Source organism: Lutra lutra, chromosome 18 (genome assembly GCF_902655055.1).
Source record: "Lutra lutra chromosome 18, mLutLut1.2, whole genome shotgun sequence".
Taxonomy (NCBI): domain Eukaryota; kingdom Metazoa; phylum Chordata; class Mammalia; order Carnivora; family Mustelidae; genus Lutra; species Lutra lutra.
Window position 1 is genome coordinate 11,964,080 of NC_062295.1, and position 13,527 is coordinate 11,977,606.

A 13,527-nucleotide genomic window follows, 5' to 3' on the forward strand; every position below is an offset into this window, starting at 1 on the left:
TAGATGAATGCTAGCTTCAGAATCTGTCCAGTCTGCTCTGCAATATAATCAATCTCCTAGGAGATTGTATTTGATGAGAGCTGCACAAAGCCACTGAAATCTGTTCTGTCAGGTGTAAGGTCATTAAAATGCCCCAACTGTGATATATGCCAGTCATACCTGTAGAGACCTTTATGCTTCTGAAAAGGCAGGCACGAGGTCTGATCAATTACTGTGTAGAAACTGAACTCACTGGTAACAATTTCAAGAACCTTTATTGAAACCAACATTCAAATAGTGTCTTCAGGGTGAAATCGTTTCAGCAAAACCAATTTAACAATTCCAAATATATATAAAAACGCTTAAAAATTAATCTTGTTAAAGGTGATAATTTCCCCTTTCCCCATTTTATCTGCTATACTTCATTGCACCAAATAAACAGGGAAGACTTTAATCATCTGCACCAAAAAAAAAAAATGTTGACAAGTGCCAAATGTCAGAGATCACATCCAATCAGAGTCTAATTATAGGCTTAATATGGTATAACTAAGGCTTCCAACAGGACAGTCTACAAACCCAGTGTGAATCCCCACTACCTTGAGGCAGCCATAGCTTGACTTGGCTGGACTAAAGGCACAGGGGCCATTAGCTAGGATAAATGAAGAGATGCGGTAATTCTGGAAAAGTAGACACGGGCAGTAATTAAGGGCTTACTTCTAGTTATTTCCGCAGTGGTCTGGCTTGACCAGCCCGAGCGAAGGGACGTCACTGGTTCTTGTTTCTGAGTTGGGCCCAAAGAGGTGAGCTGCTAGTCGGGAGAAGCCACAGAAGCTCCCATGTCAACCGGGTCGAAGATCTACTTGTTCTAGAATTGGAACTTAGTTCACATTGGTTAAGAGGAGCATCTCTATCAGGTTTTCAGATATTAAACGTAGAAATGAGCACAGCCTGCACCTGTGTGCCAATTTAAAAGCTTTACCCCTATTTAAAAATATACATATATATGGTCCAGAGTTTTACAGTTACTCTTCATAGATAGTCCTTTAATGTGTTTACAAATAGTACATAAAGGGAGAAATGACCTGCGGCGGGGGGGCTCCTGGCCCCCACAGCCCCGGGGAGGCAGCAGTGGGCACGGGCGGCCCGGGCTCGGGCTCGCTCACCATCCCACTGAATCCCTGTCTCCTTTGAGCCGAATCCGCGCCCGCCGAGCGCCCGCCCCGCCCGCTGTCCCCGGGGGCGGCGCGAGCCCAGCGCGCTCTAACGAAAGCGGCCTCAGCAGAGACTTACACGCAACCGCATACAGCGTCTTACACTTGGATCTAGAAAGGTGAGCGCGAGTGTTCCAGGAGGCGGGCTCTTGAGCTCTAAGTGTTGTGAATCAAAGTGTTTATGTAACGGGGGAAACCGGTGTGAACTACAGCGGGGCAGACAGAAACGACAGGAGTTGCTCCACAGACCCATGGAATGAGACAATCAACTGCCCTTCTAAGAAGTCTGGCTTTCAGCACGGATGTGTGCAAAAATGCCAGTTCCGCACAAAAACAGTCATTTCTCTCGCATTAGCACGTGGCACGGTTCACATTGTCAGTAGAACTTCTTCCCTGAAACGATACTACAGTCTCCAAGCACAACACGGACTTTTATCTTAAGCTCTCCGGTTCTTCTACCTGCGGACGGTCGTCTTCCGGGCGCTGGGCCCCGCTCCGGAGGGCGCCCGTCTGCTCGGCGTCCTGCGGGGCGCAAGCGCTGGGAGGGGGCTCGGGGCCGCCGGGCTCCGGGGCGTCGGGCTCGGGCGCGCTGCTCAACTGCTCCACCTTCTCCAGGTCCTCACTGTGGCTGACCGAGCTGGTCTCGCTCAGAGCGTCGGAACCTCTCAGGGACCTCCTGAAAGGCTTCTGGCCTAGAGAAAGAGGCACGGACCGTGCTGCAAGCTCCCGGCGTGCTCCCAGAGCAGCCCTGCGATCCCCAGCTCGGACGCCCCGGAGGGAGGAGGTGAGGAACGAGAAAGGGCAGGAAGCCGGCGCGGCTCAGGCCAGTCGACACCAGGTTAGACATGATGCCAGCTCTCGGGACCCTGACGCCCCATGAAGTGCTACAGAAATTTCTCCAAGTTAAAGCTCCAAGCAACTGCCAAGGTTAAGATGAAGCGAGTCTTAAGAGAAACAGGACTTCGGGTGAAAGCGCCAAGACAACAGAAGGACGCAGGGAGTACCGAGCAGGAAACGCCCCAGGACGGGAAGGTCTACGTCCCCAGAGGAACCGCCAGTTCTCAGGGTTCAAACGCCCCCGGGAGACGTCCTGTACCTGGAAGTCTCTGCTTCGTGCGCGTGCCCGAGGGGGTCTGCGGGGGTGTGACGCTCGTGCCTTGTACCTTGTAGACATAGGTGTGTTCCGTGGACTCCAGGGAGCCTGCCGAGGAGAGAGCGGTAAGCGCGTGCCACCCGGGGACCTAACCCAGGCAGCCTCGTTCCCCGAGAAGCTTCCTCCGGCCCTTCAGCCTCACTCAGACCAGCAGAGCCTTTGGGCCTCTGGAAACGCACTGGGACCTGGAGAAAGCCCCGCAGGAGGGGGAGGGGTCCCCACCCTAAACCTCCCCGGGGATCCTGCACCCCTGGGACGGTCCTCGGCCGGCACGAGCATGCCTGGGGGTCGACATGCGCATGGGGAAGGTGCTTTGGCCACAAGGAACAGACGCCTTGCTGATGGCTGAGGCCTGGCAGGTCAATCAGATTATGGCCCGAGGACACAGCGGGTACTGTCATTTCCTAGGGAGGGACCCCAGGCTGAGGGCGCTGTTCCCCCAGCAGAACAGGAAAGGAAGAGCGCGACAGCGGGACATCCTTCCCGGCAACTGCTACTACTTGCTGGCCGCCGGCTGAAGTAAGCCGGCCCGGGCTCCGGACCGCGACCTTCTCGTCTCCCCTGAGGAGCTGGGGCCAAGCGCGCACAGACTGCGGGAAGCACTCGGCTGAGCGCCAAGCAAAGGACGCTGCGTGGAGGACGTGACGGGCCGGGGAAGCACGTTCCCACGGGATGGTGGGGGTCTGCTCTCATGTCGCCGCAGCCAGGGGGGCCGGAGAGGAAGACAACACCGTAGTGTCCCCGGGGCAGATGCATCCCAGCTTCTGGGACCGGTTCCTGGCACGGGCTGGGTGCGCACCGGGCTCCTCCACTTGCGTGGGGCATCCCAGGAACCAGGATAAAACTCGCAAAATCAGTGAGACCTGGGATGATGTTGGTCAGTCCTACCTGCTGTTAAGTTAAAGGTTCTTCCCTTCTGTGAAGCTTGTACCGGAGAAAACCAGTTGAGCACAGACCCCACGACGGGGATCTGCCGCAGCACCCCCTGCAAAACACACCCACTGCTGCTCATGGCCGTCCTGCCGGCCCCGGTGCGGCGGCAGCTGGGAGGTCTGCCTCGCGCTCACCTCTTCCAGAAGCCGCTCCTCGTTTGCCTTCTGTAGCTGAACCTGGGCTTCCTGGATCCCTTTTCGAACCACCTCTGTCATGTTTTCTAGAAGCTGTGTTAGGACCAAGAAAGACTTTACTTGTCCAAGATTTCTGAAGATTTTGTTGAGAGTGTGTGTGCGCGCGCACGCACGCACACAAGTGTGGGGAGGAGCAGAGGGAGAGAGAATCCCAAGCGGACTTTGTGCTTAGCCCAGAGCCCAATGTGGGGCTCGATCCCCTGACCCTGAGATCATGACCTGAGCCAAAATCAAGAGTGAGACACCTAGCCAACTGAGCCACCCAGTCACCAGCTGTCTGTCTAAGCTTGCCTGAGACCTAGAACTATTACCACAGCACAGGCGACATTTTTCAGAAGTGTAGTAGTAAATGAAATCTTGCACTTTTAAGTGTCAGGATAGAAAGTAAAATAGTAAATTAAACAGAAGAGGATAAAATGCCTGGATAAGGTAAGACACACCTCGGTGACCAGCCTCATCTGTCAGGGAAGGGACAAAGAGAAATGTGATCTGTGTCCCCCCACCAGAAAACAGACAAGCGGCTCAGCACTCACGGAACGGAATTGGAAGTGACAGAGTGAGTCTAGAAAAACCTTTAGGAAATCTGCCTGAGACTGAAGAGAGCTGGCTCCTCAGCTCACAGGCAGCCTCCTCTCCCCTCCCTAGTGGCAGTGACCCGCTCACATGCTTTGGTTTCCTCAGAGCCATCTTGCCTTAGTTCCTTTTCTCTGCTTCTGAGGGATTTCTACTGACTCAAGTACCTGGTTTGCAGAACATCCGTGAGGTCTATAGTCTGGTCTCCTTAACAGTTGGCCAAAAGAAGGTCTATTACTGGCAGGAAGTTCTGCTGTGAGAAACATGTGCCTCACGCAGCCCCAGGACCAGCTACACTCAGGAAGTCTCCCCTCACCCTGTCCGGCAGGGGTGACTATGTCTTCCGAACGCTCTGCTACCCCTAACTTCTCCCCTATGGCATTTACTGCCTCGCCTGGCTTTGCAGTTCTCGGCCTCCCAGTTGTGAGCCCACCCAGGGCAGGGACTGTGTCCAGTCCCCATGGGCTTCTGGGTTCCTGGCACAAGGCTTAGCCTTCACACACTTTTCAGGAACAAACAGGTATTTTTGAGGGGAGCAGCTTCCTTTGGGACCTCTGCTAGCTGCCTGGAGAAAACCCAGAAAAGGAATGAGACGCAGATTAGTCTTACGGACCCGTGAGTTCTCCTCAATTTCTCGGGCTGTGACTGCAATGGTCTCTACCAGTTCCGAAATATCCACATCGTCACTCGCCATGTCAACGTAGATGCAGCTCTTCATGCTTTTGTACTCCGGGCCTGCGGAAAGAAACAACCGACCGACTCAGTTCCCCAGTCCTGGGTCACAAGACCGTCCGGGGCCCAGTTTCCTGTATGACGGCATGACCAGGCACAAAGGAGCCTCCCTCCCCGGGCCAGGAAAGTGCTAACAGGGACAAGGGATGCCCGGACAGGCTGTGGGAGCGGGAGGGAGCCAGCCCACCCTAGAAAGAACTAAACCAGCATTTCCTCCCAGGAAACAGAGCCCAAAGTCCCTTAACCAGTCAGAAAATGGCCTTCCGAAGTTCAGAGTTGACTTATAAAAATAGTAGTTACCCATTTTGAATATAAGGTCGGATTCCAGTTCATTTAACTTTTTCAGGAGTGCAGCATGGATTTTTTCTCCTTCTGGATCTAATTTCAAACTGCTCTTGTCATCGTTAGCATGTTCATACCTACAGACGATATCAAGTAACAGTATTTCAGTCTAAAAGATCAGACGCCTCTTCGCATACAGGACTGCGAGTGGTCTAAGCTACTGGCTATTGCCTAGAAGGTGAAACACATGGGCCAAGGAGCCTCGGAGTGTCTCAGGGTCAGACACTGTCAAGAACGTGGCAAGGAAGGCCCAAGTCTCCAGTCCATGAAACTTGAGAGAGGCCAGGTCTAGAAGCCTCATTTGTAGCAGAAGCAGGGAGTGTCCCCTCCCCACAGAAGGGATAACCGTGCGCACCAAGTGACGGAGGGCAGAGACGTATGCTCGGCCAGTGAGCTGGTCCCTGGTCTTAGTGATCTGTGGCTCCCTGTACCCCATGGGAGTAACCATCAGTCAGCTGTGCACTTCTAAGTGCCCCCCCACCCCCAGTCACCTGCGAGCTGGCACAGAAAATACAGGGATCTCTATTTTACTGAGGGCGAGAGTGGACACGCCACCACTGTGCTGGGCTTTTCTAAGTGCCCAAAGGATCTCACTGAATTTCCAAGAGATGCGTACGCTGGGCCCATACAGAGCCAGTCCACAAAATGATGAACCCGCGGTCTCTGTACGGCCGAGCAGATGAACACGTACCTGACAACCCCTATCCCAGGCCAGTTCGGGTCATCGACGTGCAGGAGACCTGCCGTTGCTGTCACCTCCTGCTTGAACTCCTCCCGCAGCTGCAGTGTACAGGTCAGGACCGGCAGCTTGCTCTGGACGCAGGCCACGAGCTGATCCACGTCCTCTCCCTGGGTGCCTAAAACTGAAACCGTCCCCAGAGAGCTCAAGAAATGTGTAAGAACATGGTGGGCTACAGAGCAGGGCTCCCCTCTCACTGTTCGGGAGTTCGGCAGCTCTGGGGCATCTGGTTAGCAGGAGCTGAAGCAGTAGAAAGAAAGGAAAAAAAAAAAAAAGGCTACTAAGCCCCTCTGGAGAGATCGGGCGTTGGAAACGGACACCGTGCGGACACCGTGCTTTCTTACCCAGAAGACAATGAGCCCCGGCGCCACACACAGTGACACTCGGACAGAGAAATTAGATTCTTCTCACGGACTCAGCGCAAGTCACGAACACTGTACGACACGCTAGAAAAGCCGAGGCAAGCACATGGCTGTTGCTGCACACGAGCATCATGGGAGGGATTCTGGTGGGGGTGTGTGGGGAGGCAGGAGGGCGGGCTGACGACAGCTCCCAGGGACAGCCTGACGCCCCCACGGCTGCAGGACCCGACATCACTACCCGGCACGTGCTACTCAGACGGGGCAAGGGATCCCACTGAGCCTCCGTACGTGCTGCCCCGGTGTCCTCGGCTCGCTCCACCGGGTTTACAGACTAAGCCTCCGGGGCGCAGGCCCCACACAGCAGGTGCAGAAGTCACTGCCAGACAAGGCCACCAGCCGTCTTCGTGGCGGGCTTTTCTTTGCAGGACAAATGTCCACACCCCCCTACTTTGAGGCTTCAGATCAAGAATCTTTTCAAAAATGTTAAAAATATCTGATAAAGAAAAAAATCAAAGATTTTCAGAAAATCTTTTAAATCATCTCAGAAAACCGCATCATCACAGTTTTTAATGCATCTGTCAGCGATTTCTCAGTCCCAGGACAGGAGGCGGCCCCACCCCCACCCCAGGGCGGGTGGCATCTGGCAGTGGGAAGCGGGTCTGGACGGGAGGCCGCTCGCTGAGGCGCCCACATGTGTGAAACGGCCAAGACGGGCACACACCCAGGACGGTCCATCGTGGGAGCCCACGTACTTACAGCCGTCCCGCTTTCTATGACACCTAAGACAGCGGCCCTCAGCCTCCACGGCTCTGTGCAAACTGCCTGGGGAGCTCTGAGGGACACAGCCGTGGGCCCCGTCCCACAGACCCGCATCTCAGCAGGCAGGGCAGCCCCAGGGTCCGCAGCTCCACGGCGCAGACTGAGCACCATGCAGGAGACCGTGAAGGGCACCAAGACACCAAAACACAGGGAGACTCGAGTGACTGGAGAAGGCTATTTCTGAGAAGTTACTCTGGAAAACTCATCTACCTATGCATAGCACAAAGGCAAAGAAAAAGCCCCTTCGAAGGCAGAGCAGAGTACCCCATGGAACAGCAAACAAAGCCACAGCCCGGACTGCGCGCACAGCTCACCGCCACTCCCAGAACCAGCGCGGGCAACCCACAGAGACCCGTTACCTGCCGCGGTCATCAAAGGGCTGAACCGGATACACACGCCCTCCACTTCCAGGTCCATGACCGTGAGGCCGCTCGTGGGCACCAGCTGTTTGAGCTGCTCTCCCAGCTGCAGGGACAAGGGCACAGTGACGAGGCTCCCCCAGGGAGGGACCCGCCAGTCTCCGTACCTACCCTCACCCACTCAGCCCCAGGCCCGGAGGCTCCCTGGGGGCAAGGCCCCCGGATTCTTTTGATTCTCTTTGAATACTTGTGGCCACTTCATTTAAACGGACTAAAAGTTCTACACTTTTTGTTGCTAAAAAATACAACTTCAGTGTAGAAAAATCTAGGAAATACAGGCAAACCAAAAGAATAAATACCCACAGCACACCACTGAGAAGCACCCACTGCTCACGTCTGATAGACCCATCCCGGGTGTCTGTCTTTTCTGTTGCCATAAAACACGACATTCTACGTACCGGGCAGTAACCTGCAGCTTTTCATGTGAGCTACGACGACCATTTCCTTTCTGCCATAAACACCCAGCGACATGGTTTCTAATGGCTGTTCTGCCTGTCGTGAATGGACCCTGACTCATCAAAGCCCCCAGGTGGGGCCTGACCCACGTTACACCACACGGCTGTGGTGGACACCCTGACACTGTTCAGAACATTCTTTACACACAAATCCGGTAAGCACAATTTCTGCATCGAATGGCAGCAGGAGCACAATGTCCTCGGTCTGTGCCGTCAGATGGCCAGGTGCTGGGGTGGGTCTGGCTCACGAGCCCTCCGACACCGCTACAGACGCTCACAAGGCCCAAGCGGCCGCCCCACAGTCCCCGTTTGGCATGTGGTTTCAAGCCGTCCTCAGCGGCCCAAGAGCCCTGGTGGGAAGCCCTGTGCCTGCACGGGAGCGTCCCTCCGGGGTCTGACTTCCCCGACATGAGCATGTGTGCCCCCACCTGGGCTGGAGAAGAAAGGGCACAGGACCGGGGTTCTTACCCAGCGATTCAGGGCGTCACAGGAGTGTCTTTCCCGGCCGACTGCTGAAGGTGCCATGTTGGGCACGGAGACGGCTTTGGGCACTGGATCTGACACCAGAACACAGGGGATTCACCTTCTAGAAACACAGCTCTATATGCACCCCTCAAACCCTACTTCACTGAGCTCCCAACATGAGCCCAGGAGAGAAGTGGCAAACATTACAGAAACTAAAATGTGTAGCTTGTGATAAATGAGTAAACAAAACACGGTCATCTTCAAAAAGGAAGGAGGTTCGGTTCTCTCACAAGCTCAAGAGGGATGACCCTTGAGGACATTCCACTAAGTGAAACAAGCCGGTTACTACAAAGACTCATGCCGTAGCACTCCAGTGATAGGAGGTTCCCACAAGAGTCAAACTCAGAAGGTGGATGGTGGTCGCGAGGGGCCGGGAGGGAGGACGGAAATGGGGAGTTAGCGTGTAATGAGTATGGAGTTTGTTTTTAAGACGTCAGTGTTCTGGAGAGCTGCTGGACAACAACGTGCATACATTTAACCCTACTGAACTGTACACATAGGATGGCAAACTTTTCTTTTTACCATAATTAAACTTTTTTGAAAATATGTATCGGGGGTTTTAAGCTTCCACGTTTTTGTCCTCATGAAAAATATAATACTTGAATATAGTCTCACAAACAGAATTCTTAATTTCATTTAAGAAGTCTTTCTTTCAGGACACCTGGGTGGCTCGGTCGGTTAAGTGTCCACCTTTGGCTTGGGTCATGTTCCCATGGCCCTGGGATCAAGTCCCACATCGGGCTCCTTGCTCAGTGGGGAACCTTCTCCCTCTGCCTGCTGCTCCCTCTGCCCACTGCTCCCCCTGCTTGTTCTAACAAATAAAATTAATCTCTAAAAAAATGGAAGAAAGGGGCGCCTGGGTGGCTCAGTGGGTTAAAGCCTCTGCCTTTGGCTCAGGTCATGATCCCAGGATCCTGCGATGGAGCCCAGCATTGGGTTCTCTGCTCAGCGGGGAGCCTGCTTCCTCCTCTCTCTCTGCCTGCTTCTCTGCCTACTTGTGATCTCTGTCTGTCAAACAAATAAAATCTTTAAAAAAATAAATAAAAATTAAAAATGGAAGAAAGAAAGAAGTCCTTCTTTCAAGGAACCTTGAGAGGAAATGAAACTCTAACACTTTAAGTCATCAAGTCTTATCAACCACTGTGCGAGGTAAATCAGAGAACAGAACCCCAGAGGGCCCAGAGTGGGCCTCACAACAAAAATTATCTCCTTCCATTTGAATGGTCTGGGTGCCTGCTCGTACCAGGTGCTGTGCTGGGCACGTGGGATATAAGGCAGACAAGGCTTCTGTCTTCCTGCTGTTTCTATTCTATTGAAAAACACCATAAAGAAAAAAAATGAAATCAACGTATTTTGTTGGTGGTGTGAAGAAGGTAGGGACTCTGATATAGTCACCTAAGACAGAACAGACACGGAAGGCCTCTTTGAGGAGGTTGCACATTCTGGAGACCTGAATGAAGACAGGGAGCCAGCCAGAAGACTGAGGGGCAATGTGCTTGAAGCAAAGGGAACAGCAATTGCAAAGGTCTTGCTCTAGGACAGAACAGAATGTTCTAGAAACTCAAGACCAATCTGACTAAAGCACAGTGATCAAGATGAGACGTGGCCTAAAAGAGACAGCAAAGGGTAGACCCCACAGGCCTCACAAGGTACAGAGCTTGGACTTAATTCAACAGAAACAGTAAGATACTGAAGGGTCTGGGCAGTGACCAGGCACCACAGGACTGCCACATGCATCACCACCCACTCTGCATTAAGAGAATGGTCTGGAATGAGGTGTGTGCAGTACACGGAAGTAAGAGAGCAGTTCAGCGGGTACTGTGGCTGTCCAGGGGACACCTAACCATGCCCTGTGCTAGGGTGGTGGCACTTGGGCAGCCTTTAAGATTTTTTTTTTTTTAATTTATTTGACAGATAGAGACCACAAGTAGGCAGAGAGTCAGGCAGAGAGAGAGAGAGGGAAGCAGGCTCCCCGCTGAGCAGAGAGCCCGATGCGGGACTCGATCCCTGAAAAACCTGTATTTAGATTTAGCCAGCTGGACTCAGTTTAGATGATCCCAATTTTGTTGGCAACATCCAAAGGATCATAGTCAGGGGCCAGCCGAACGTATGCCTTCTTCTCTCCATCAGGCCTGATTAAGGTGTTGACCTTGGCTACATCAATGTCCTAGAGCTTCTTCACAGCCTGTTTGATCTGGTGCTTGCTGGCCTTGACATCCACAACGAACACAAGCGTGTTGTTGTCTTCTGTTTTCTCCATGGCTGACTCAGTAGCCAGGGGGAACTTGATGACGCCATAGTGATCAAGCTTGTTTCTCCTGGGGGCGCTCTTTCCAGGGTATTTGGGCTGCCTTCGGAGACGCAGAGTCTTGGGTCGTCAGAACGTAGGTGATGTGCGGATCTTCTTTTTTTTGTGACTGTGGACACCTTTCAGCACCGCTTTCTTGGCCTTCAAAGCCTTTGCTTTGGCTTCGGCTTTGGGAGGGGCAGGGGCTTCCTTCTTAGCTTTCGGCACCATCTTTGTAAAAGGCTCTGCCCATGTCTTTAATATCTGTTTACCCTGTATTTTAAAGTACTTAACAAATAAACCATGATAAGCACAAAAAAACAAGAGATTCGGGGGCCCTACTTCAGATACTCACGTTCACGGTATGTAAGTGTGTATCCAGATCTCTATTCTCAAGGGACTCTTACCCATTCATTCTAGTGCTAGTTTAGGGACTAGCATTTGGAAACCACTGCTTTGATCATAGGAAACGATTAGCAAAATGCTAAGGCATTTAGGCCTGGAGTTTTTGTGAGGTGGTTTGTTGTTATTGTCGTTGTTGTGTCGTTGTTTTCCCAGAGTGGGTGAGTGCAAACACGGGCAAGAGCGGGGTGGGGAGGGACAGACGGAGAGGGAGAGGATCTTAGGCTGCTCTACACCCAAGGTGAGGATCATGACCTGAGCCAAAATCAGGTGCCCCTGAAAATTATTAACATTTTCTGAAACAATGACTGAAGATTTTAGCAGTCAAAATATTTTGGACTATCTATATACGTTGTAATGGTTTAAAATTTGAAGCCCTTGAACACAAATACAAAAATAACACATTTTAGAATCACTTACCCGAGCCTGGTAATTCTTGGAAAAACCTGAACACCACAACTGGAGAACTGAGCTCATCTTCCACCTGAAAAATGAATCTGCTTATTACCAAGTAACATTAAATCGCAGCACCTGCAAAATAAAACGGTGGGTCTGAACAACAGGCTACAGATAGCATGTTTTCTTAATCAACATGTGAAACTCAAAGGTTAATTTCAGCTGCTACAGAAACAACAATCAAGGGTTTAGTAAAATTCTTAGAATTAATTCTCAGCCGGCTCTGAGAAGGCTCTCCCGCACTGTGACACCTTGGCACTGGTGCACTGAAATGAAAGCAGGAGGAAACTGCGCCACTCCTGAGCGTAAGCCCGCCATTAAAGATCACAGGAGGCAAGGAAAAAGTATAACCAGAATCAGTGTTGCGAGAGCTGAAGCTTTCAAGAATCCAGAAATTAATGCTAACTCAAGCAGGACTGACTGCAACTTTTTTTCTTTTTTTAAGATTTTAGAGAGCAGGGCATGGGGGTTGGAAGAATGGGCTCCATGCCCAGTGTGGAGCCCAACATGGGGCTCGATCTCATGACTCTTGAGACCATGACCTGAGTGGAACCAAGAGCTGGACACTTAACTGAGCAGACACCCAGGCGCCCCTGACCGCAACTTTTTATATTCACAGACAAAATATTTCTCACATTGTAACACTCTCAGAACAGGATGTAAGTCTCCCCGGCAAGAAGATAAACACAGTCCAGAGCTGAAGCTTCGTATCTTCTCCCAACACTGAAGTGGTCCTTATATTCGGGACAGGGGTCAGATGACTAACTTCATCAATAGATTTCATTACAGACAAAAACATTCACTGCATTAAGATAAGCCAGCATGGAGTTCATGTCCACCATGGCACACACACACAGCTCGCCATCAGCTCCATGAGAGGGTCAGGATACAAAGGGAACAGCAACGCCCCTTGACAGAATATGGCACACAGGGACAGAACATCTCTGAGCATTCAACAATTCTAGTCATAAAACCTATTTCCTATTTTCCAGGGTGCCTGGGTGGCTCAGTCAGTTAAGCATCTGCCTTTGGCTCAAGTCATGATCTCAGGGTCCAGGGACTGTGCCCCACATTGGGCTCACTGCTCAGCGGGGAGCCTGCTTCTCCCTCTCCCTCTGCCCCCCTTCTGCTCATGGTTTCTCAAATAAAATCTTTAAAACAACAACAAAAAGATCCCCCAACCTATCTTCCAAGGCTCTCCATGGTAGAAATGCTAACATGCAAAGCCAGGAAGGAGCTGGCCCAAGGTCTTCTCTACTAACCTCTCAAAGGACCACACGGATGTGACTTAGATCAAGCAGAGTGTGTATCCAACCTACCAATTGACCGGGCTGGTTCCTGTGCTCACCCGTCATCTCCTCTACCTGTCACGTAAATACATCTAGTAATACTTTCAAAGCTGGAGGGGCTGAATGTCTAAATAGAATGGAGCAGACCCAAGATGGAAACAGACACAAAAGCAGCAAACTTCTACAGCCATTCCCCCATCCTCACTTAGGATAAGGCAGGACGATTCGAGTGCCGAGACTTCTATATATAGTTTAATACAGTCCTTGGTTTCTTGTTTCTTTGAGCTCGGTGGTCTCAAATGTCAGTGCATGAGAAATACTGTCCAGGGTTACGTGCACAGAATTCTGGTTCTAGCACATGGCAGACTGAAATGCTGGATTCAATATCCTGATAACCCAAAAAACCCTTTAAACCACGGTTAGGCTCACAAGAACAGTGAACCCAGGAAGAAGAGAAAGCAAAGAATATTGTCGGCCGAGCCAGGGCTGGAGGAAGGAGAGGAGATACAGGAAGCCAGCTTTCACGTCTAGTGTCTTCAGGCCCATGTGCGGATGGCGCTAAAGGACCTCGAAGGACGGTCCTGAGAGGAAAAACTCTACCCGCTGGTCAGCAAGAGAGCTTCCCGCTGCCTGAGGCTCTGTCTGCAAAGGGAGAGA

General features: G+C 51.8%; 1 protein-coding gene and 1 pseudogene across 6 annotated transcripts in view; both read right to left on the reverse strand.

Moving 5' to 3' along the window:
- PDXDC1 (pyridoxal dependent decarboxylase domain containing 1) overlaps window positions 1–13,527 on the reverse strand; it is a 56,928-nt gene that overhangs the window by 1,009 nt on the left and 42,392 nt on the right. For 5 of the 6 annotated variants that reach the window (XM_047714097.1, XM_047714095.1, XM_047714094.1 and 2 more), the window contains 10 exons: window positions 11,546–11,609; window positions 8,380–8,468; window positions 7,397–7,502; window positions 5,809–5,980; window positions 5,076–5,194; window positions 4,657–4,778; window positions 3,411–3,503; window positions 3,232–3,328; window positions 2,287–2,391; window positions 1,650–1,882 (listed from right to left, as the gene is read on the reverse strand). In XM_047714097.1, the coding sequence (XP_047570053.1) occupies window positions 1,650–1,882; window positions 2,287–2,391; window positions 3,232–3,328; window positions 3,411–3,503; window positions 4,657–4,778; window positions 5,076–5,194; window positions 5,809–5,980; window positions 7,397–7,502; window positions 8,380–8,468; window positions 11,546–11,609 (1,200 nt within the window). Of the gene's footprint in view, window positions 1–235; window positions 1,883–2,286; window positions 2,392–3,231; window positions 3,329–3,410; window positions 3,504–4,656; window positions 4,779–5,075; window positions 5,195–5,808; window positions 5,981–7,396; window positions 7,503–8,379; window positions 8,469–11,545; window positions 11,610–13,527 lie in introns of those variants that run through there. The other variant, XM_047714096.1, reaches the window with a different exon arrangement.
- LOC125090887 (60S ribosomal protein L23a-like) lies at window positions 10,445–11,166 on the reverse strand (annotated as a pseudogene).